General features: G+C 46.5%; 1 protein-coding gene across 10 annotated transcripts in view; it reads left to right on the top strand.

Moving 5' to 3' along the window:
* RANBP3 (RAN binding protein 3) overlaps nucleotides 1-21,792 on the top strand; it is a 100,081-nt gene extending 78,289 nt beyond the window's left edge. For 8 of the 10 annotated variants that reach the window (XM_038771752.1, XM_038771751.1, XM_038771748.1 and 5 more), the window contains 7 exons: nucleotides 341-419; nucleotides 4,606-4,708; nucleotides 6,258-6,382; nucleotides 9,396-9,516; nucleotides 11,146-11,288; nucleotides 17,304-17,487; nucleotides 19,197-21,792. In XM_038771752.1, the coding sequence (XP_038627680.1) occupies nucleotides 341-419; nucleotides 4,606-4,708; nucleotides 6,258-6,382; nucleotides 9,396-9,516; nucleotides 11,146-11,288; nucleotides 17,304-17,487; nucleotides 19,197-19,240 (799 nt within the window). In that variant the 3' untranslated portion in view covers nucleotides 19,241-21,792. The remainder of the gene's footprint in view (nucleotides 1-340; nucleotides 420-4,605; nucleotides 4,709-6,257; nucleotides 6,383-9,395; nucleotides 9,517-11,145; nucleotides 11,289-17,303; nucleotides 17,488-19,196) is intronic. The other 2 variants (XM_038771753.1, XM_038771746.1) reach the window with 1 other exon arrangement.
* Nucleotides 21,793-23,825: the final 2,033 nt, after the last annotated feature.

Raw genomic sequence — 23,825 nt, 5'->3', positions numbered from 1 at the left:
GGGTATGAGAGAGTGAATGTGTGCGGGCATACGAAACTCATGGCCAAGGGTTTCCAGCTTGCCTGGGACTGCATCCTCTGAGAGGAAGGAGCAAAAGCACCACAAGGCTGCTCCATTCCCACATGTCTTCTTTTTTTCTTGAACTCAGGTATCTTTTAATTGCCTTCCACCTGCTCACACCTGCCATTTTCTTTTCAACACGAGTGCAGCGGCAGACAGATATTTTTCTTGACTGTAACTTTTCTTCGTTTGGATATGGATTCATTAGGAGTCTTTGAAGATGTTGAATTAATGTTATTCATACTGGTTGTACTGTACTAATAGTAGCTCTTGTTTCCAGTTTAGAGAATTCAACAAACAATGCTGATGCCTCCAGCAATAAATTTGTCTTTGGACAGAACATGAGTGAGAGGGTGTTGGTAAGTTGTTTTTTTTTGTGTGTTTTTTAAGAGTCCAGTCTTTCAAAGAAGTTAAGGAGCAGGTTTGGGAGGTCTTCTGCCGATGGTTGAGACAACATCGCCTCCTATAAGTTTTAGATATAAAATAAGCAGTCTGTTTTAATGTCTGTCTCCCCCTCTAAACTGTAAGTTCCCTGTGGACAGGGAACGTGTATACCAACTCTGTTGTACTCTCCCAAATATTTAGTAGAGTGCTCTGTACACAGTAAGCGCTCTTCAATAAATACATTGGGGATCTGTCAACCCTTCATCATGGGATATTATTATTGTGGTATTTGTTAAGCACTTACTGTGTGCCAAGCACTGTTCTAAGCACTGGGGTAGATCCAAGGTAATCAGGTTGTCCCATGTGGGACTCACAGTCTTAATCCCCATTTTACAAACGAGATAACTAAGGCACTGAGAAGTTAAGTGACTTGCCCAAGACTTAGACTTGACTTAGAACCCACATCCTCTGACTCCCAAGCCCGGGCTCTTTCTACTAAGCCACGCTGCCTCCCACTGAGTCAGTATGGAAAGGATGTTAGTTGGTCTCTGAAACCTGTGCCACCCTTTCTTTTCAAGAAAGGGCAGAGGTGGACCTGGAAGAAACCCAACTAACTGTAGGAAGCAGAGAGAAGCGGGAGATCTGGACTTCTCGAGGCCAGACTTCTCACCAGCCCCACAGACTCCCCTAGACCAGCTCTCTCACAGTCTGGTCCCACCCATCGCTCTCCCCTGCCCCTTTAGATTAGTAGGTGTATTGAGATGCTAACACAACACAAAAAACTTGCATTAATGTTTGCAGGGATAAGGTGTGCTGGGAGTAATTGGAGGGACTAGGCCAGGTGGGGTTAATCTGATAAAAGTCTAGAGGAGCTCAGTTTTGGGGTGGGGTTTGGTTTTTTTTGGAGAGCATGTGAGTGTGGTTTGATGCAGAAAAGAGGGAAGGAAAGTACAGTGATGAGGGTTTATTTGAATTTGGCTTCCAAGAGGAGGGGGTGACACGTTCAGCTCAGTGTTTGAAGAATGTGATTCTCACCACAGGTAAGGTAGACTAGAGTAGGGAAAGAGGCCATCATAGCTGTCCCAATAAGAGGTAAGTAGAGTTAAGACTGGAGCTGTGTGGGCGGGACTCTAGAAGAATGGGAAGGTTCAAGAGTATCATAGACGAAGAATACGAGAGTGCTGAAAGTGGGGAGAAAAGAGAGAAGGGAGGTAGAGACTACCTTCAAATCACATGCCTGGGTGACTGGTAGGTACTGAATTCAGCACGGGACATGGTCCTCTGTAAGAGTAGGGCTTGCAAAGAGAGCTTGTTCCTCCGAGAGTAGGGAACGATTTTCAATTCTCTGCCTAATAGCATTCTTCAATTGATGTGGATAATTGGTGTGAATTGCTTCCATGGTCATCTGAGAGGAACCTTTCTTTTGGTAGAGCAAAATGGAGCTGGGGAGGAGTACTCAGGTTTTGGAGCAACACAGTATTTGGGCAGGGATGGGTGAATCGAGTACAGTATCCCCCAATAATAATAGCGATGATGATGATAGGAATAATGGTATTAAGCGCTTACTTTGTGTCAAATACCGTTCTAAGTTCTTGAGGAAGATACAGACTAATCAGGTTGGACACAGTCCATGTCCCACATGGGACACCCAGCATTAATCCCCATTTTTCAGATGAGGTAACTGAGGCACAGAAAAGTAAAGTGACTGTCCAAGGGCACACAGCAGACGAGTGGTACAGTCAGGATGAGTTGAAATGAGGGTGGGAGCAAATAGGTGGAAAGGTTAGTATTTCAATGTAGGAGATACTTTTTTTTTTGGTCTGAGACACCTGGATAGGAGATGGAAAGCTCTTTGAGGAAAGGGATTGGGTCTTCCAACTCTATTATAGTCTACCGAGAGCCTGGTATGGTGCACCGCACGCAGTAAGCACTGAATCAGTACCATGGATTGATTGACCTGCTGCATTGGAAAGACGTGTCAGCATGCACAGACTCAGCCAAGGGATTATGCTGTCCATAATGAATCTCCTTTTCTCTGTGAAACAGTTTAACAATAAGGAATTGACTCTTCCAGTTTATTGTAGCTGTTGTCTATGTAATTATCCTTAATATTCAGAAAGACACAGCAGTGACGGTGAAATGTGTATCTGTCTGTCTAAAAAGGCCCATGTGGAAATTACCATCCTGGCCACATAGGGCAAAAGAAAGGCGGACCCTGGTTGTCTTGTTGTATTGAATGTTTGTAGCTCCTGGCACTGTTTTCCGTTTTGCCTCCTTGTTTCTGTCCGAGGCTTTTCCTCAGAGTCACACCTTTCTCGATGGCAGTGGGGCCATCCAGATCTCTCCTCAGCAATTGACTCCCAATTTCCAGCTGGGACGCAGCATTGTCTGAGGCTACATTTTACCGTGTCCTTAAACATTTCCTCTGCCCTCCTTGCTTTTGGTTTCCCAGTTTCAGCTCTCCATTTAGCAGCTGTTTGGATATCCCGCTGTTGTTTATTCTCCTTAAATGTCCCTCCCAGCATAGCTGTGTTCAGGTAAGCATAGTTTCGATGCTAGGAGACAGCGCTTCAGAACTTCACTGGACGTGACCTTATCTTGCCTATGGATATTGAGTCTGGCCCGGAAGGGTCGCTGATGGATCAGGGAGCCGTATACGGTGCCTGTGCGGGATCCAGGTCTCCCAGCGGTAGAGAAGTTTGGACGGCGTGACAGGCCCGTAGTCTTGGAGTTTGGTCGGGAGCCTTGATCCCACGCTGCCCGCCCCTCCCCTCGCTTTGCAGGACCGTCTCCCCAAGGATGTCAGCCATTTCCGTTCTGTTTTCTAATTCCTTGTCCGTCACTGCATCGTTAGTCAGTGTGCTGCCTAAGCAGCAAAATTCTGTCCCAGCATTTAGGCTGCATTGCCAATACATTACCTCAGTTTTCTTGGGAGAATATATAGCCCGCCTCGTTCTATAACACAGAGATTGCGTTACTGTAAAGTCCCACTTTCATGAAAGCTTGCACTGTATTAATCATTCTGACATTGTGTGCATGTGCACAAATTGTGCTGACACGGGTGGACTGTATCCAAACAGGCTCACGTTGTCAAATAAACATGCAGTGAAAATATGAGTTGGGACAGGGCCATTTATACCTCTATTCCCAGACGTTCAGGGATTTTTTTTTGTTTGTTCGTTTTTATATAGCTTTAGAAAATGGACACCATCCTCTCGGGGCTAGAGACTATAGAGAATACATTAAAGGGAAGGGATTGAGGCTATCGCATAAGAGACTCCAGTCGTAATATTTATTGAGTGCTCACTGTACACGGAGCACTGCAGTAAGCGATTGGGAGAGTGCAATAGAATTAGTAGACCCAAGCCCTGCTTTCAGGGAGCTTACAATCTAGCAGAGGAAACTGACACTAATATAAACTACAGGTAGGAGAAAACAATAGAATATAAAGTGTAAGTGCTTCAGTGTGGGTCTGAGTTACACAAGTATTTAGGGGACACAGAAGTGCTGAAGTGGCAATTTAGGGGAATTTGGGGTGTGGAGATGAGAGAAATCAGGAAAGGCCTCCTGGAGGAGGTGTGATTTAAGAAGGGCTTTGAAGATGGGGAGAGCAGTGGTCTGCTGGATGTGTAAGAGGAGTGAGTTTTAGACAGAATGGGGAGAGCGTGAGCATCAACACCTTTAAAGATGACAACCTATTCAACTCTGTTCCCTAAAGACAACACCCTGCCCTCTTAGAACCAAACTGCCATTGGTAGCAGGGATGTTTGGCGGAGAACAGGGATGTGAATGACAGAATTGAGGGGCCTAGTCTCCATTCACTGAGACTTGTCTCCAGCACAGCATTGGTCTTTAGGCAGGAGAACATGGCAAAATTGACTGCCCAAATTTGACCCAAGGGAAAGGGAAGTAGGAAAAGACCCAAGCTGAATCAGACTCTGATGCCCTGAAAATCAAGCTGTATTATTTATTGAGCACGTGCTGTGCCCTGAGCCCTAAATGAAGTGCTTTGGGCAGTACAATTGAGATAGAAGCCATGATCCCTGCCCTCAAGGAGCTTACCTCTAAAGCGGCATTCTAATTTAAAAGGTTTCAATTTCATAGTTTGGTCTGCTTGCATAAATAAATCCTCATTTCATGTATGTCTTTATGCTTTTCTAGAGTCCACCAAAATTAAGCGAAGCTAATACTGATGCCAACAAGGAAAATGCTGCTACTGAATCAGTGTCTGAGTCATCTTCACAGGAATCTACTCTTGATAAAGGTAAATATGTAATAAATAAAAGTTCTTGGTACCCATGAGGATTGGCTGATTTACCCCTAACTCTTAAAGTGGTGGGGTAAGGGTTTTGGGAAATGTAGTAATTCCCAATCAGATCATTTAAAAGCTAAATTCTTTATGGAAGCATAATTTTGCAAAACACATTGGAGTGCTTTTGTAAGATTTATTTCTTTGGTGCTTGATGGAAAATAAATGCCAGGCACATTCATTTTACATGGTAGGTCTCTAAATATTTTGAACACAGAGTAATTAGGTTTCAAATATATAACCAGAGAATTCACTTTGAAATGCAAATATCTTGAAATATAAAAATTGGCACATATTTGAGCTGTTATTTTATGATTTGGTGTGGGGGGGCAGTGGGCTTGATGTGGAATAGTAATTCATAAGACTAAGCCGTCTACTTGTCAGGTCTCGCCTGGAGTTTCCAAAGGCAATATGCCGCAAACCTGCTGAATATTTAGAGCCCTAATTGCCCTACTGGGCAGTGTCTGTCCTCATCCCCTAACCCTGGAGCCCATTCAGAAGTCTCCAGTTGTGAAATTTTGGGGCTCCCCAAAGTTTGACAAATAGTGTGTCCTCTCCCTACACCGTGGTTCTTGAGACTGGAAGATGTGCTGGTGGGGAATGAATTAAGCACACCTGGGGAGTTCATTATCCAGTCACAACCAAACTGGGTACATCCTCACCACGGGGCACAATTTCAGCCACTGCACTGAGGTGCCAGCTTTAGGGAAGTGTAATTGTAGGGTAGGCCAACAGTATTACTATGCTGGATTTTCTCTCATTTGTCCAACTCATTTTGTTTTTTACCCTCAGCAGTTGAAAATGTTTATGTATTGAATGGCTTTCTCATGGGGCTCACACTCTCAATCCCCATTTTTCAGATGGATGAATGAATGAATGATGGCGTTTGTTAAGCGCTTACTATGTGCAAAGCACTGTTCTAAGCGCTGGGGAGGATACAAGGTAATCAGGTTGTCCCACGTGGGGCTCACAGTCTTCATCCCCGTTTCCCAGATGAGGGAACTGAGGCTCAGAGAAGTTAAGTGACTTGCCCAAAGTCACACAGCAGACATGTGGCGGAGCCGGGATTCGAACCCGTGACCTCTGACTCCAAAGCCCGGGCTCTTCCCACTGAGCCAAGCTGCTTCAAGGTCACACAGCAGACATGTGGTGGAGCCAGGAATAGAACCCAAATCCTTCTGACTCCCAGGACTGTGCTCAATCCAGTAAGCAGGAGAGGAAGAGAGCCGTTCCTGGCAGTATAAGCATTCTTGTGGTCACTAGACAGAATTGGAGACCTATTTCCTGTACTGTTTTAGGCTCCCTGTCTATCTCTGACCAGCAGCTTTGTAAATTACAGTTCCCTGAGCAAAAAAAAAAAAGACCAGAAAATCTGATCAGTTTTCAATGTTCTCTGAAAAAGCCCATTGCTCTTAGAAAATTAATTGCAGAGATCCAAGCCTTTCTTTTCCTTTGAAACTCTAACTAGTCCCCTCCGTAAATAAATGTTTAAAATGTTGTTTAGCTAATAATATTTCAGAATCACTGGCAGAATCCGCGGCAGCCTACACCAAGGCAACAGCGAGGAAATGCCTCCTGGAAAAGGTGGAAGTTATCACCGGGGAGGAGGCCGAGAGTAATGTACTTCAGGTAAGGTTTGTTGAGACATCCTGATCCCGAGGAATGAGGAATATTTTCCAGTGCATTCTGTGATGATGATAATAATAATGATAGTTATGGCATCTGTTAAGCGTTTACTATGTGCCAGGCACCGTACTAAGCGCTGGGGTAGATACAAGCAAATCGGGTTGGATTCAGTCCCTGTCCCATGTGGGCCTTACGGTCTCAATCCCATTTTACAGATGAGGTAACCAAGGCCCAGAGAAGTGAAGTGACTTGCCCAAGGTCACACAGCAGACAAGCGGCAGAGCCGGGATTGGAATCTTGGACCTTTCCAACTCCCCAGCCCATGCTCTATCCACTATGCCATGCTGAGAGATGGCTTTTATAGTCTTTTTAAAAATACGTCCGACACCCTCGGGCTCTTTGGAGCTCATGCGAACTGAGCGCAGCTGAATTCAGTAGGGGTAATAATAACTGTGGTATTAGTTAAGCGCTTACTATGTACCAGGCACTGTACTAAGCGCTAGGATGGATACAAGCAAATCGGGTTGGACACGAGTCCCAGGCCCACATGGGGCTCACAGTTTCAATCCCCATTTTGCAGATGAGGTAACTGAGGCCCGGAGAAGTGAAGTGACTTAACCGAGGTCACACGGCGAACAAGTGTGTCTTCATTTCAACCCGAAGAGCAAATAATTACGATTTTGGCACTTAAGCGCTCACTCCGGGCCAAGCACAGGGGAAGATAGACATGCAGTCAGATCACGCAGTTCTTGTCCCACATGGGACTCCCAGTCTAAGGGGGAGGGAGAACAAGTATTTTCTTCCCATCTTATAGATGAGGAAACTGAAGCACCACATTAGAGCAAAAAGAAATCAAGACCCAATCCAAGCAACAGGTATTATAATAGTGCGGATAGTTTCCGAGATCACCTTATTAGAACGGTCTTACTGAGCATCTTTGCTTCTGACCGCCAAAGTTCAGCTGAGCTTTCCTGTTTAGCAGGGTTGAGCAGCGGTTGGGTTCTAGCCAATGGAGAAAACAACTTTTAGGCAAGACAGGGAAAACCTACCCCAGGACCCTGTGGCTCCTAAGGATTGAGAAGAAATTGTGGGCCCGGGGCAGGTAAAAACTCTGTGATAAGATGAATCTTGGTGGATCTGAAAGCTGCTCGGAGCAATGACAGGACCACGATACATTTGAGCCGTAATCATCTGCCAGGCAGAAATATTAAAGACGTTGACTGGAATCAAATGAAGTAGCTGTGATGGGAGGCTGGGAGGAGTATGCAGATGAGCTGGAATTAGTCTAAGGAGGCAGTGTGGGATAGTGGAAATAGTACGGGGCCTGGGTTCCTGCTCCTGTTGCTACCCTCCTGTGTGACCTTAGGTAACTCAACCTCTCTGTGCTTTAGTCACCTCATCTTTAAAATGCAGATAGGTAACACTTGCCTTCCCTGTGAAATATAATGAGGCAGGTATTATCTGCATTTTAAAGATGAGGAGAGTAAGGTACTGAGAGGCTGTTGGGATAGAATGAGATCACTGATGTAAAGTGCTTTAGGAAAAATAAAAGCACTGTAAAGAAACCAAGGAACTGCTTTCTTCATAACATCTAGACCTCAAATTATGTGGGTTAAGAGCTGCTCTAAAAGTGGGTGTGGGTGGGTTTGTGGCTTCATGGCTCTGCAACTCTTGCACTTGGCAATGCCCAGCAAGCCCTTTGAGTGTTTCCTACTTGTTCCAAAGCTATTTCAGTCAATCAGTGGTATTTATTGAGCGCTTACTGTGTGCAGACCACTGGACTAAGCGCTTGGAGGAGAGTACAATAGAACAGAGTTGGTAGACATGCTCCCTGCCCACAAGGACTTGTGGGTATTTGAAGCTCCTGCTTGCCTCGATCACTTGTGGCACCCTAAGCCTCTAGTTTTACTGTAAGATGAAACTGTGATTCTCCATGGACATTATTTTTCATGCTGCTGAGGCCCCCTGGCCATCAGCCGGAACCAGCAAGACTGAGGAGCATTTTCGCCGGCTGCCAAATGCCACAAAACTAGCTCTGTTACCTTGCCCTTGCATGATCTCGCCACATTCAAATAGATGGTATCGTTACCATTGTCTAAACCATCCAGGCACACCCCAAAGTACAACTGGGTAATGTTCTTCGAAAATATGGTTGTATCTTGGTGTGTCTGCGTATAGACATATATGTTCTAAGTGAGGCTACTTTCGAGAACCAATCCCAATGTAATGACCGAGCATTACAGGTAAGTAAAAATTACCCTGTGACTCCCTTTGTAATGTACTGTATAGAACACAGTATTTTTGTCTTTTCTTTTAAATGTAGTTTCAATCTTGGCACAGTAGCTGCCAATATTGCTGTCTCCTCCCTTCCCTCCCCATCCCTTCCCTTTCCTAGCTGGCAGCCCTGTCTCCCCTCACCCCTCCACCCAAAGCTGTGGTGAACAGAGTCAGAGATAGGGCAGGGGTGGAGGCCTAGTAGTGCCCCCCGCCCCACCTCTTTGGGCCGGGGTGGGGAGGAGCGGCAAAGCTGCCATACTCTACGATATGAAAACAGCGAGGGGGCCAAGTTTGGGGTGTGGGGAGAGGAGAGTGGAGATTAATTTACCTGCAGCACTTGGATCAAACATACGCTGGGGTAAGTCACCAAATCGTACAGGTGGCGTGCCCGAGGTGGATGGAACCCAGGGTACTCATATTGAAAAGAGCAGCAGCGTGTCAGAGGGCTTCTCAGCCTCCCTTAGATGATGCAGGCTTGAAAGAAGTAATCCTGACCCTTTCTGTTCTCGTCCTCTCCTCTTCACCACAGGGTTGAAACATGTCAGCGGAGCAGTTTCCATCCCCTTCCCCTCTTCTTCCTCTGAGGCAGGGTTCAATACTTAGCAAGGACTCACCCTAGGTACAGAAATTGGCTGACAAGAAGGTGTGATGATGCGGATCTGCTGGGATATTTTGTGACGGCACTACCACAGGGCTAGGTGGTAGTGGTTCATCGGTAAATGACTTTTTCTTGTTACAGATTCAGTGCAAATTGTTTGTCTTCGACAAGAACTCACAGTCGTGGGTGGAAAGAGGGAGAGGTCTTTTAAGACTCAATGACATGGCATCAACAGACGATGGGACATTACAATCTCGATTAGGTAAGATGAACGTTAAGGTAACAGGGACTGCTTCCCCGGGCCCCGAAGAGACTCCTGGTATTGGGTAGAAAACAGTCTTGAACTTGTAGCGAATGTTGTTTGGCTCTTTTGAAGTGTGGGCCTGAAAAGAAAGCTTTGCTTTGAACCAGGGCATGGGCAGGTAGAACTCCCTAATAGCCTAAGCATTTGTTGAGCAAGAGGGAGGGAAAGTTGGCTTAAGGGCTGAAATCAAAATGAAAACTTTGGTGACCAGATTCTTCTGTGGTTTAGAGACAAGTAAGCTTGGTGATTTGAGCTAGAGGATAAAATGCCACCCATACTCTCGTGACTAAGTAAAAGTGCCTAATAGAGAAAATGTGCCTGAGTGTGTTTCTGAGAACCTAGCAGTCTTGCCCTCCATATCAGTTGTGGTCCGGTTATAGAGATGTGGGTTGTAGGATAATAATAATAATTGTGGTATTTAAGCGCTTAGTACGTGCCAGGCACTGCACTAAGCACTGGGGTGGATGCAAGCAGATCAGGTCGGACATGGGCCCTGTCCCATGTGGGGCTCACAGTCTCAATCCCCATTTTACAGATGAGGGAACTGAGGCACAAAGAAGTGAAGTGACTTGCCCGAGGTCACACAGCAGACAAGCAGACAGGTGGCAGAGCTGGGATTAGAACCTGTGACCTTCTGAATCCCAGGCCCATGCTCTGTCCACTTTGCTGTGCTGCTTTTTGAGCAAAGGTGGTATTTAAGCGCTTTACTTTGTGTCAAGCACTGGAGTAAATACAAGCTAATCAAGTTGGACACAGTCCCTGTCCCACATGGGGCTTAATCCCCATTTTACAGATGAGGGAACTGAGGCCCAGAGAAATTCAGTGACTTGCCCAAGGCTACATAGAAAAATGTAGTGAAACCCAGGTCCTTCTGGCTCCCAGGCCAGGGCTCTATCCACTACGCAATGCTATTTCCCATAATTGTTATAATAATAATAATTATTATTATTATTATTATTATTATCATTATCATCATTGTATTTGTTAAGCACATACTACGTGCCAGGCAGTTCTAAGTGCTGGGGTTGATAGAAGCAATCGGGTTGGACACAGTCCCTGTCCCACGTGGGACATCCTTTTTGATGTGGAAAGAAACGAGTAGACATTGGAGGGCCTTGAGGAGGAAAGTGATGCATTTTAAGGAGCTGATCCAGGAAGCAGAATGAAGAGGGGAAAGGCTAGAGGCGGGAAGGCCGTCAGGAGGCCGATGCGGGAATCCGACCGGGAGATGATAATGGCGTGGATCGAGTTGGTGGCCGTAAGGGTAGATCCAGGAAATTCTGCAGAAGAAAAACCAGCAGGATTTAGGGACAGCGTGAATAAGTGGGTGAAAGAAGGTGAAAAGTCAAAAATGACACCAAGGTTGTAAATTGGGACAGGGATGAAGGTGCTCTTGGTAGAAAAAGTAGGAGGAGGATTGTTTGATTAGGTTTAGGAGGGAAGTTGAGGAATTTATTTTTTTTGAACCACCATTGGGAGTAGTGTCTTCAGGTGATGAGCTTTCTTGTTTGGTTGTTTACCCAACAGTTTGTGTGCTCTGAAAGTACATGGGATTGCTTTATTAAATACCCACTGTGTTCCTTTTAGTAATGCGAACCCAAGGAAGTCTTAGGTTAATCCTCAACACCAAACTGTGGGCCCAAATGCAGATCGACAAAGCCAGTGAAAAGAGCATCCGAATCACAGCCATGGATACCGAAGATCAGGGGGTCAAGGTTTTCCTGATATCGGTAAGTGTTCCGTTTCTGGTCATCATCTTTGAAGACCCCAGCTGCTCACAAGAAATTCTTTTGCTTTTGCTTTTCTTGGGCCTAGGTGTGTTTTCATGTCTTAAAAACGAATGTTTTATGTGGAACGATGCCATTCAAATGAGGTACATTGGCAAGAAGCAGAAGTGGTCTATTGAGCCCTTACTTTGTGCAGTGTCCTATACTAGGTAGTGGGTTGTATTTACAAGAGAAATCTAAGAAAATGTTCCTGTCCTTGGCCCTTCCATTGTCATGGGGGAGGCAAATATGAAATAAAGGGTGGGGGGGAGTATAACATGTGGGTCCCTTGTTGGCCTCCCTGGCTGCACCAGGTCCCAGAAGTAGGTTTCACTGTCGTTCATGTCATTTTGGAATAAAAAGAATGACAGAATAGGTGTGTGTAAGTGTGTGCGTGCATGCCTGTAAAATGTTCATCTCATGGGCATAAATGCAAGGGGCACACACCTTGTATCAACATCTTACTTCAAATTCTTACTGTTTGTTCTTTCACTGAGGAACTAGCCAAGAGATCTAAGTGGCTGGATTTCTCAAGGTAATTTCAGCTAAGGCTTGAAATGCATTTCTTCAGTGGGCCGCATCAAGTGATTTTCATAATAGCTCCCTTGGATACCTCTGAGGACTTGGAATAGTTGCTCAGATGGAAAGGCCCAGGACCTAACCCTCAAGTGCTCTTTCACTGCCCACCGTGAGCCTTCTTCAGCAAGCCCTCCCTCCCTCCCTAGTTTTCCTGGAAGAGCGCTTAAAGCTTCTGCCTTCCTTGTTCATCTCAAACATGTTCCCTACTCTTGACTCTGTCCTTTTTCCCAACTGCCAGGTAGATAGAGGCCATTGGAGGGGAGTCTGGGCCCATTTCCTGGCAGCCATCCCCCAGTTCCAGACCAGGCCCTGAGCTCCATATGTTGAAAGGTTAGAAGGGGCCTGAAAGCAGGTCCGTGCCCCCTCAGATGGCATCCCCTCCCCTCCCCATTCTAACGGGTAGAACTGTTTGCAACGGTCGGCAGAACACTTGAGCAGCCGTTACCGATGGCGGATTAACGCACCCGATCTCTTGTGCAATTCGTCACACCCACCTAAGAGACCCTGAACTCTAGACTTATCAATATTTTTAGTCAACTCCTCTAGAAACATCCTTTCCGTGTCCGTTACCTTTAGACAGTTACCTCTGCCCTGTTGGCCATTTTCTCTGGTCTTGAGAAAAATGTGGGAGGCAAACTCCTCAAAAGGCCCTCACTGGGAAATCCTCGTTTCAAAGCCCTAGGTCTTTTCCTCCTGAGCCTAGAGCCCATTTGTAAAATACTGTGAAACCTCTGCCTATCAAATCCCTTTACAACAAAGATTTCCTACAGTTAAGTTTTCGACTGAAAAAAATTTTTTTTTCCTTCCCGAGCATGAGGAATATCTCACTGGCCAGCCCTTTGCTCCCCTGGATCTTTCAGTGCCTCCTGTTCACATGCCATGGTTCTGAAAGATCCTATCAGGAGATGTCAGATAATAATAATGATAATAATGATGGTATTTGATAAGCGCTTACTATGTGCAAAGCACTGTTCTAAGCGCTGTGGAGGTTACAAGGTGATCAGGTTGTCCCACGGGGGGCTCACAGTCTTAATCCCCATTTTAACAATAATAATAATAATGGCATTTATTAAGCGCTTACTATGTGCAAAGCAGTGTTCTAAGCGCTGGGGAGGTTACAAGGTGATCAGGTTGTCCCACGGGGGGCTCACAGTCTTCATCCCCATTTTACAGATGAGGGAACTGAGGCACAGAGAAGTGAAGTGACTTGCCCGAAGTCACACAGCCGACATTTGGCAGAGCCGGGATTTGAACCCATGACCTCTGACTCCAAAGCCTGGGCTCTTTTCCACTGAGCAACGCTGCTTCTCAGATACTAGTAAGCTAATGTAGCAGCTGCAGCATCATAGAGATGCACAGTTCATGGCAGCCGTGCGTGATGCAGAATGCTAGACCTACCATTGTTTCACATGCTCTAGGCTCACACTGACTCTACTATCAGTGCATCAGAAAGTGACTTCCAACCCCAAAGACAGTTCATTCATTCATTGTCAGGCAGTCGGTTGTATTTATTGAGGAATTACTGTGTGCAGAGCACTGTACTAAAGTACGATTCGGCAACAGAGACAATCCCTACCCAACAATGGGCTCGCAGTCTAGGAGGGGGAGACAGACAACGAAACAAAATAAGTAGACAGGCATCTGTTAAGTTCTCAGAGAACAAAGGCAGCTATCCTAATCCTCCTCAAATTCTTGACTGCTTTCAATCAGTTGTATTTATTGAGCACCTGCTGTGCACGGAGCACTGTACTAAGCGCTTGAGAGAACACAATACAACAGTTCTCTCCTGGTTCTCTGTATCAGCCAGCACCAGGGAAAGCCAAGCATACAACTTAAGGTCTGTATTGGCAATATAGAGCTCAACCGGCACAGAATTCTGTTACCTAAGCAGCACACTGACCAACAGTGCAGTGAGAGACAAGTAGAAAACCAAATCAAGAAGGCCGACACATCCTTTGAGAGAGTGTCAGAGAGTGGTAGCAGCTTAGTATCCGATTCCAGACCAAACTAAAGGTTTACAGTGCTGACCAATCTTCCCTTCGGCTTTGAGACCTGGGCTCCCCATAGATGCTACATCAGGCTCCTTGAATACTTCTGTCCCTGCTGCTCAAGGGCTATACTCACTGTCAAATAGCAGGATGGGATCACAGGCAGTGAAGTCGTAGAGCTACTCTGTTGTACTCTCCCCAGCTCTATGTACAGTAAGTGCTCAATAAATACCATTGATGATAGAGCAGAATCAGTCTCCCAGCCCTGACGTTCTGCTCACCTCATCACAACTGCATTAGGTGGATCATGTGAGATGTATGATGAACTGAAGTTGGGAAACTGAAAGCAAGGAGGCCAGCAGAAGTGATTGTAAGGATGCAGTTAAACCAAGCCTCGAACAAGGATACATCCAGCTGGAAGCTGGGAGTCAGTTTTTTGTTTAATGGTGTTTGCTAAGCGCAGTCCCTGTCCCACATGGGGCTCACACTTTTAAGTCAGAAGGGGGAGGTTTCGATCTCCATTTTACAGGTGAGGGAACTGAGGCATACAGAAGTAAGTTGCCTAACGTCACACAGCAGACAAGTGGTGCAGACGAGTTTAAAACCCAGGTCCTTCTGACTCGCAGGCCCGGGTGCTTTCCATAAGGCCGCATTGTTATCTGCCTCAGTTACTGCAGATAGACAGACATGACCCCCTGCAATCACTGTGGACCACCCCCTTCTCTTGGAAACGTTATCCAGTCTTGGCTTCGCTGACTCTGTCCCTCTCCTGGTTCTTGTCTTATCTCTCTGGCCGTTCATTCTCAGTCTCCTTCGTGGGCTCCTCTTTGGCCTCCCACCCCCTAACTGTGGGGGTCCCTGAAGGTTCAGTTCTGGGTCCTCTTCTATTCTCCATCTACACCAACTCCCTTGGAGAACTCATTTGTTCCCCTGGCTTCAACTACCACCTCTATGTGGACGCTATCCAAATCTACATCTCCAAGCCCTGATCTCTCTCCCTCTTTCCAGTCTCGCATCTCCTGCCTTCAAGACATCTCTACTTGGATGTCCTCCTGCCACCTCATACTTAACATATCCAAAACAGATCTCCTCATCTTCCCTATCCAAACCCTGTCCTCCCCCTGACTTTCCCATCACTGTAGATGGCACCACCATCCTTCCTGTCTCACAAGCCCATAACTTTGGCATTTCCTTGACTCCTCTGTCAGTCAACCCAAATATTCAGTCCATCACTAAATCTTGTCAATTCCACCATCACAACATCGCTAAAATCCACCCTTTCCTCTCCATCCAAACTGCTACCGCGTTATTACAATCACCCATCCTATCCCGCCTGGATTACTGCATCAGCCTCCTTGCTGACCTCCCAGCCTCTTGTCTCTCCCCACTCCAGCCCATACTTCACTCTGCTACCCGGATCATTTTCCTACAAAAATAACAATGATGGTATTTGTTAAGAGCTTACTATGTGCCAAGCACTGTTGTAAGCAGTGGGGTAGATACAAGGTAATCAGGTTGTCCCACGTGGGGCTCACGGTGTTAATCCCCATTTTACAGATGAGGTAACGGAAGCACGGAGAAGTTAAGTGGCTTGCCCAAAGGCATAAAGCTGACAAGTGGCGGAGCTGGGATTAGAACCTATGACCTCTGACTCCCAAGCCCGGGCTCTTTCCATTAAGCCACGCTGCCAGGACATGTCACCCTGCTCCTCAGAAAACTCCAGTGGTTGCCCATCCACCTCCGCATCAAACAAAAACTCCTCGCCATTAGCTTTAAAGCATTCCACCACATTGGGTGCCCCCCCCCCGCACCTCGCTTCTCTCCTTCTACACCCCAGCCCACACACTTCGCTCCTCTAATGCTAACCTTCTCACTGTGCCTCAGTCTCACCTATCTCGCTGCCGACCCCTAACCCACGTCCTGCCTCTGGCCTGGAACGTCCTCCCTCCTCAAATCCGACTCTCCCCTCCTTCAGTGCCTTATTGAAGGCACATCTCCTCCAAGTAGGCCTTCCCACTTTTCCTCATCTCCCACTCTCTTCTGTGTCACCCTGACTTGCTCCCTTTGCTCTTCCCTGCCTCCCAACCCCACAGCACTTATGTATGTACATATCTAATTTACTTGTACTGATGTCTATCTCCCTCACTCTGGACTGTAAGCTCGTTGAGGGCCTGTTGTACTCTCCCAAGTGCTTAGTATAAGTGCTCTGTACACAGTAAGCGCTCAATGAATACTATTGAATGAGTGAATGAATGAAAGGAAAGGAGTGGAAGCTCCGAAAGGACCAGGAAACAAGGAGGCAAGAGCAAAAATAGCAGCAGGTGCTGCATGCAACAAACGTGAAAGAAGGGTCAGCTTTTGTGTGTGCCCAATGCAGCCAAGACTGCCTCTTGCTTTAGCCGTTTGTCACATTAATTTCACTGGCAGTGGTATCATCTTGGAATTTGAAGAACTACATAATAATAATAATAATGGCATTTATTAAGCGCTTACCATGTGCAAAGCACTGTTCTAACCGCTGGAGAGGCTACAAGGTGATCAAGTTGTCCCCCATGGGGCTCACAGTCCTAATCCCCATTTTACAGATGAGGTAACTGAGGCATAGAGAAGTGACTTGCCCAAGGTCACACAGCTGACAATTGGCGGAGCCGGGATTTGAACCCATGACCTCTGACTCCAGAGCCCGGGCTTTTCCCACTTAGCCACACTGCTTCTCTGCACACGTGTGTGGAATGTGTAGACCCCAGATAAATCTCATATGCTGTTTTCACAAAAACCTGGCTAAAGTGAAGGTTCTTTATTACCGTGGCCTATTAGGCAGCAGGGCACTGAGTCGACTCTGCAGGCGGTCTGACCAAGCACCTGTCTAAATGATTTTGAGCGCTTTACACCCCATGTTTTGGCGTTTTGTCGTGCCTGCCATCCTATCATTGATATTGCCGCCTTCGGTGCCATTGTATGCAACACTCACGAAGGGTTGGAACTTTGTGTTTCACATTCATTTCTAGATTGTGGTTTTTCCTTAAAAGTTTTTCATGACTAAATGTCATAATTTGTCCCCTTTTAGTTTTGAATAGGCCCACGGGACTGGTAACTAAAGAGGACCCTAGGGCTATGGCTTCAGCAATCTGTCAGCCTTACCGTTGATTCTGGAGAAGTACTTTGTTACTTTGAACTTCTCCTCTGCCTCCATTTCCTTCCTTAGAAATGGGATTAGGGAACCACAAGACTTGGAAATCGCAACCCAAAAAGCAAAAATTTCAGCTTCTCAATCAGCCTGTCGGCCAGTGGGGAGTAGTAAAGACAGGCTGGTAAATTGACTGAGCTTTAATAAAGTGTTCAGTAGACCGTGTTCCCTTGGGAATAACTCTGACCCTAACCTTAATCTCTTTGACCCCTTTGCTATCGGTAGGCAAGCTCCAAAGATACGGGGCAGCTGTACGCGGCCCTGCACCATCGGATCCTGGCTTTGCGGAGTCGAGCGGAACAGGAGCAAGAAACCAAGATACTTGCCCCGGGCCCCGAGGTCACCCAGTCAAACGAAGAAGACAGTGACGACGACGATGTTCTGGCTCCTTCGGGATCCACTGGAGGAGGTAGGGGGAAATGCCACACTGGCCGTGGGGCTGCTCTTGGAAATCAATCAATGGATGGCATTTATTGAGGGCTTACTGTGTGAGGAGCATGTACTATGCGCTTGGGAGAATGCAGTACAAGAGTTGGTGGGCACGTTCCCGGCCCACCACGGGTTTAAAGTGTAGCGGGAAATAATAATAATAATAATAATGGTAATTAATAATGGTATTTGTTAAGCACTTACTATGTGCCAAGCACTGTTCTAAGCGCCGGAGTAGATATAAGGTAATCAGGTTGTCCCACTTGGGGCTCACAGTCTTAATCCCCGTTTTACAGATGAAGTAACTGAGGCACAGAGACGTTAAGTGGTTTGCCCAAAGTCACACAGCTGACAAGTGGTGGAGCCGGGATTAGAACCTATGACCTCTGACTCCCAAGCCTGTGCTCTTTCCATGAAGCCACGCTGCTTCTCAACCTGCTGAACTGAGGGGCAGCTGGATTAATGGCCTGCCCCTTCATCATCAATCGTATTTATTGAGCGCTTACTATGTGCAGAGCACTGTACTAAGCGCTTGGGAAGTACAAATTGGCAACATATAGAGACAGTCCCTACCCAACAGTGGGCTCACAGTCTAAAAGGGGGAGACAGAGAACAAAACCAAACATACTAACAAAATAAAATAAATAGAATAGATATGTACAAATAAAATAAATAAATAAATAGAGTAATAAATATGTACAGACATATATACATATATCCAGGTGCTGTGGGGAAGGGAAGGAGGTAAAGCGGGGGGGATGGAGAGAGGGACGAGGGGGAGAGGAAGGAAGGGACTCAGTCTGGGAAGGCCTCCTGGAGGAGGTGAGCTCTCAGCAGGGCCTTGGTTTTGCCACCCTCCTGTCAAAGTCTTATCGAAGGCCCATCTCCTCCAAGAGGCCTTCACGAATTAAGCCCTCCTTTCCTCTTCTCCCACTCCCTTCCGTGTCACCCTGGCTTGCTCCCTTTATTCGTACTCCCTCCCAGCCCCACAGCATTTACCTATGTATCTTTTATTTATATTAATGTCTGTCTCCTCCTGAAGACTGTAAGCTCGTTATGGGCAGGGAATGTATCAGTTTTATTGTTCTGTTGTACTCTCCCAAGTGCTTAGGACAGTGCTCTGCACACAGCGCTCGGTAAATACAATTGCCTGCCTGACTGGGCGAAATCAGTGGAGGGACGGTGGACACCAAAGAGGTTATAAAGGGAGTTTTTTAGGCTAGAGTCACATGGGGGTAACTGGATAAACTTGGGAAACAAAAATCTAAGAAAGGCCTCCTATCCAAGGACGGTTCTGAAAATCGAAAGGCCTAAGAGAAAACGATGACACCCTTTCCAAGAGGAACATGGGCTGTGATTTAGTTAGATGAAGGAGTCCACTTTAGGTTATAAGCGAGCTGTTTGAGTGAGTCTCTGCCGCTCAGGGGTCCACTCTGTGGTTCCAGGACGTGCATACTGGAGCCTTAAACTGAGCCTGGGTTTATAGGCGGTGAGGGAAGACTTGGGGAGGAGGCCCTATACCTCACCCAAAGGTGGAATTTCGCCCGCGAGTAGGCTCCTCCTGTTCTTTCTCTCCTCCCCCTTCCTTTCTGTGGAAACAGGACTCCCGCCATTAATGGTTTTTGGGGGTTTGTTTTTTGTCGGGGGGCGGGAACTGGGTGACTAAAAAGCTTCCTGCTCTGCTTTCAGATCCTAGTGATGAAGGCGACGGTGAGCCTACAGGAAGCACATAGCAACCGTGAGCCCGTTGCTTGCAAAGGCTGCGGCCTCCTCATCTTGCGGGCGCCTCTGTTGACATCCCAGGCAGTGTTGAAGGCACCCGGACTTTGGAATCATGTATCCCTTTTCTGTATGTTTGGTTTTTTGTTTGGATCGGTGGATTCCACAAAAAGCAGACTTGGTAAACTGCCTGAATGTGGTTTAGGACATGAAAGCTCATCATATTGATGAGCTGAAAACTAACATTTTTCCCTGTCTTCTTTTTAATTGAAACGGCACATTACTACTTGTCACAACTTTTCATTGGGACCTCTATGGCTTTTTTCCTTCAGTAGATCATGGGTCTCAGGCCTCTAGGACGTAGCTTTTCCAGCATGATTCCCATTATACATTTTCTTTCTGACTTCCATTTTTTAATTCCTGCTGGGAAGTTTGAGGTCTATGCTCTCCCATTTAGTCTTCAGGGTTTCATTTTCATTGGACAGCAAATTGAGCAGTTAGCATCGCCCACCTTCTCACATGGAGGGATCTTGTGTGGTGGGTCTGTTGGTGAGGAAAAAAAAATACTGACTCAATTCAAGGAATTGCTCTTGAGTTAATAGGAAACTTTAAAAAGTACATTGGATAGTTGGATATTCTACTGATTCCTTCTCCCATTCGCAGTCTGATTATGGGTATATTGTGCCGGTCCTTCTCTCTCCTACCCCCGACCCCCCAGCCCTTTTTTTAAAAAAGTTTTGTTTTTGGTTTTTTGTTTTGGGGTTTTTTTTTTTTTTCAAAGTTTTGAAGAATAAGATGCTCTTGTGTGTTGAGAAATTGAAACTCTATGTTTTGTACTGGTCTGTTAATATTTAAGGGAGAGCTAAGCCACTATATATAATAGGTGTTACAGACAGTTTTCTTAGTAAACCTTTGTTCTTCTGGCTATGATAAAGCATATAATTACGTAAAGGTTACACATTGAAACCAGATGCTTGACCCCTGGAGATCGCAGGGTTCTGTGGTGAACAGGACAAGCCATTTGGACCAGCATCTATTGGGTCTTTTTTTTTAGGAGCTCAGACTTAATAATAATAATAATAATACCCTCGACTAGTCCACGTCCTCCTCTCCCTCCCATTGAAAGTTCTGAAGCATGAAGAACGTGATGCTATCAGCGCGCACTGGTGGGTGCTGAAAAATGTTGACTCTTACTTTGCCAATGTACAGAGCAAAACGCTTTTCCAAGCAATTTTGAGGGTTAGCTGCACTGACCCGGCTTGGAATTTTTGCTTCATTTTTAAAACTTGGACTCTGGAAGCCTCGTTGCTTTAACACTGCTCACTACAAAGGCAGAATTCAGTCAGCCTCTGAGAGAGAGCTCAAAGAGCCTGTTTCCACGAGAAAGAGCTCCGTATTGCTTCAGGTGGCTGCGGAGCCACCTGTTTTAAGTGCTGGTAATCATGGTTTTAACTCTTTTAGCACAGCAGAATCATCGAATGTGTCTGATTCAAGTTCTTATGAAGCACCGTGACTAAGAAACGCCACAAGTTCCTCTGTAGTCCTACCTTTGCAAATGCGAACGTGCACCCCAAGACCCCACAGTTCTCTTGATATTGTGACTGCTGTTCATCGTTCTGCCGTTCCTGGACATCTGAACGATCTGCTTCCACAACGTTAGTCGTGGAGCAAGCACTGCCGAGAACTCCCTTTCTTAAGGGTAGAGAGAGGGGCTGAAGATTAAGCCGCACCATCAGATCTGTGTGATTTCTCTGCCGTCTGCTTCCCAAACAGCCTCCGTCTCTCACACGCTCGTTCCTCTCCATGAACTTCATTTTTATACGCCCACCCCCCCCACCCGCCACCCCCAGAGTGGGCTCTCTGGCACGCCTATCATCTGGTTTCCTTGGCCGCGATCTGGCTTTATCACAGTCCTCTGGGCTTGTCTCTTTGCTGCCCTCTTTTTCTTGGCATGAAATTTAAACTTTTAAACGCAGATATTGTAAAATCCATTGAAACTCACTTCAGGTGGTGAGTTGACAGCTTTGGAGTTGGAGAAAACAGCGATGAGAGTCTTTTAGCGAGTATGAAAATGAATTTCCTATTAGTTTTCTGGGGTTTGACTGGGGTTGTTTCTGCCTTTGTTTGACATGGATTAGACAGAGGCACATTGAGCCAGGAGAGAATGCTTAATAAGCATGTTCATCTTCAGGAAATTTTAGTATATGCACAACCGCCATTGATCAAATGAATTCAAATTTGTCAGCAGCCTGCCGACATATGATTTTTATTTTTATTTTTTAATCCAGAAGTCTTGCATATATTATGTAGCGTGAGTGGGAGCCTATTTCGTTTTTACCCAAGATATTCCAGGCTATAAAATTTAATTGGGCCAGAAATTAATTTTAAGCCCCACCTGGTGAGATGTAGTTAGGCCAGAGCTGAACCTTGTTACACTTTCTGCTTTCAGCCTTAGTAGCCTAGTGACAAGTAAAACAGATAATGCCCATGTGTTTTGAAAGGATTATGTAAGATTGTCATATCAAATGTATTTGGGAATTACATTAAAACTTTTAACAAAAACAAATCAGTCCTGCATTGTGCTCTGTGGTAAATTGAGACCCATTGGGGCAGGAAGGGGGAGTTCTCTGGGGGCTGGCGTGGGCCGACCAAGCCTAAATCCATGGGTGGTGCTATGGGGGCTGGGCACGATGGAGTAAAACCAGGTGGGTCAGTGAGTGGTTCCCCTGTTCCCACATTGTCCTAGGTGGATCATCCGCTCTAGAAGGATGGGCCAGCCAGAAAGGGCACCCAGCCTGCCTGTCTCAGAGAGCTTCTTACTACATGTACGGTGTATATGTAGCGTGTGTGTATAGATGGCCAGGTACGTGTGATTTACAGGTGCAGTGAGGCGCCTCATAGGAATCCCGGATTGATCCGCTAAGGGCACACTTTGAGCTGCCGTGCTCGGGCCCTACCTAAGCTGCGTGAGGCTAACGACTTCAGCCCACGGTCCGTATCGCCAGGATACGAGGTGTGACGTGGCTACGCTGGAGCCGGCTCTCTCGTATCCTCAGCCCCCCTGTTTTGTACACAGTGGTGTGTGCTGCTGAGATTCCCGCCAGCCGTCTCGCCGCGCGTGCCGCTGGGCGTAGAGAGGCCAGGTGAGATGCGTGTGGTTGGCTTGGCGCCGGCCATCACCACTACCGCGCACAAGTGCGTGTCCTGCGGTTCGAAGGCTTCACGCCTTTTCCCAACTTCTTTCCCCGGAGCCTAGGCAGCGACAGGCCGATCTCTTGCCGAGGATGAGACGGCAGGAGCCATCCAATGGCACCCTTGATTTCGGAGCGATGCTCCCCACCGGGTGACAGTGGGCTAAAGAAGATGACCTACTAGGTTCTCCTGGACACGGTCCGCAAGAGATTCTGTCGACGACGGGCTCACGCCCGTGCAATCTTACCATCGGCCCCATCCTCTTCAAGCTATGGGACCGTGAATCTAGGGGGTTGGGGGGTGGTATATGGGTATATATAGTCAAGGGTGCTACAAAATGATTTGTTTTATTTCTCATTGGAGGTTGAAGTGGAAATTACAGCAACTACACATACGTTGGGGACAAGCAGGAGGTTATTTTTCCATCTAGTTTCCATCAAATCTGTACTCTTATGCCCGCAGGGGGAGATTACTTCTCACAATATCGTAACCAGTCACAGACCGTCTTCGTGACACTCAAAACCAGCAGCAGGCCCAAAAGATGGTAATCTGAAAGGGGGCAAAATCTGGACTATCAACGGGGTGAGGGAGTATGGTCCATCCTAAGGCCACGGATGCCCCCACGGCTTATGCCGTCTAACGTATTCGAGTTAGCGGCTCTTCGGTTTCCTTGAAGGTCCACTCCAGACTGTGGGGCATCTTTTGGTGCAAGTCCACGAGCAGCACCCTCTCTCCATCCCAAAGGATGGGTGCCACGGCTTGGCTGGCCGAGGGCAGCAGTCTTGTTCTGATGGACGATGCAACTCTGTTGCCTGTCACTTGATTTTGAACTCACATCTCACCGCCTGTGAAAATGCCCACTAAAAATTCCTCGCCTTCGGCTTTGGAGCGTTCAGAGTTTCACACAGGTGGACTTCTGATTTTTCTTGGTATTGACCTGTCAACATCCTTGGAGGCAACCATGCACGGATCTTGGAATCTATGAGTTCCCATATGATGCCTGTGCCTCGCATGTTGTGACTTGTTGTCAATCAATCAATCATATTTACTGAGCGCTTACTGTGTGCAGAGCACTGTACTAAGCTCTTGGAAAGTACAAGTTGTCGTCGCAGACGGTCTTTAAATCCTTATGAGGATTCGCTGGAGGTGGTGCTCATGCAAAAGAATTGAATAATTTTTCTCTTCAATCAATCAGTTGTATTTATTGAGCGCTTACTGTGTGCAGAGCTGTGTACTAAGCGCTTATCCTCGCTTATTCATATCCTCACTTCTAGTAATGCCGTTGTTTGGAATGCATGCTGTGCCGTTGTCCTTGGACTAATCACAAATCCTCTAAACTGAAGGTGGGTGGGTGACTTTATAGGCTTCATCGTGATCTCAGGTAACTTTTCGATAACGCTTTGGTTA

This window comes from Tachyglossus aculeatus, chromosome X1, assembly GCF_015852505.1.
Source record: "Tachyglossus aculeatus isolate mTacAcu1 chromosome X1, mTacAcu1.pri, whole genome shotgun sequence".
Classification (NCBI taxonomy): domain Eukaryota; kingdom Metazoa; phylum Chordata; class Mammalia; order Monotremata; family Tachyglossidae; genus Tachyglossus; species Tachyglossus aculeatus.
The sequence above is the reverse complement of the archived record's forward strand: the minus strand, read 5'-3'. Positions and strand labels throughout refer to the sequence as shown.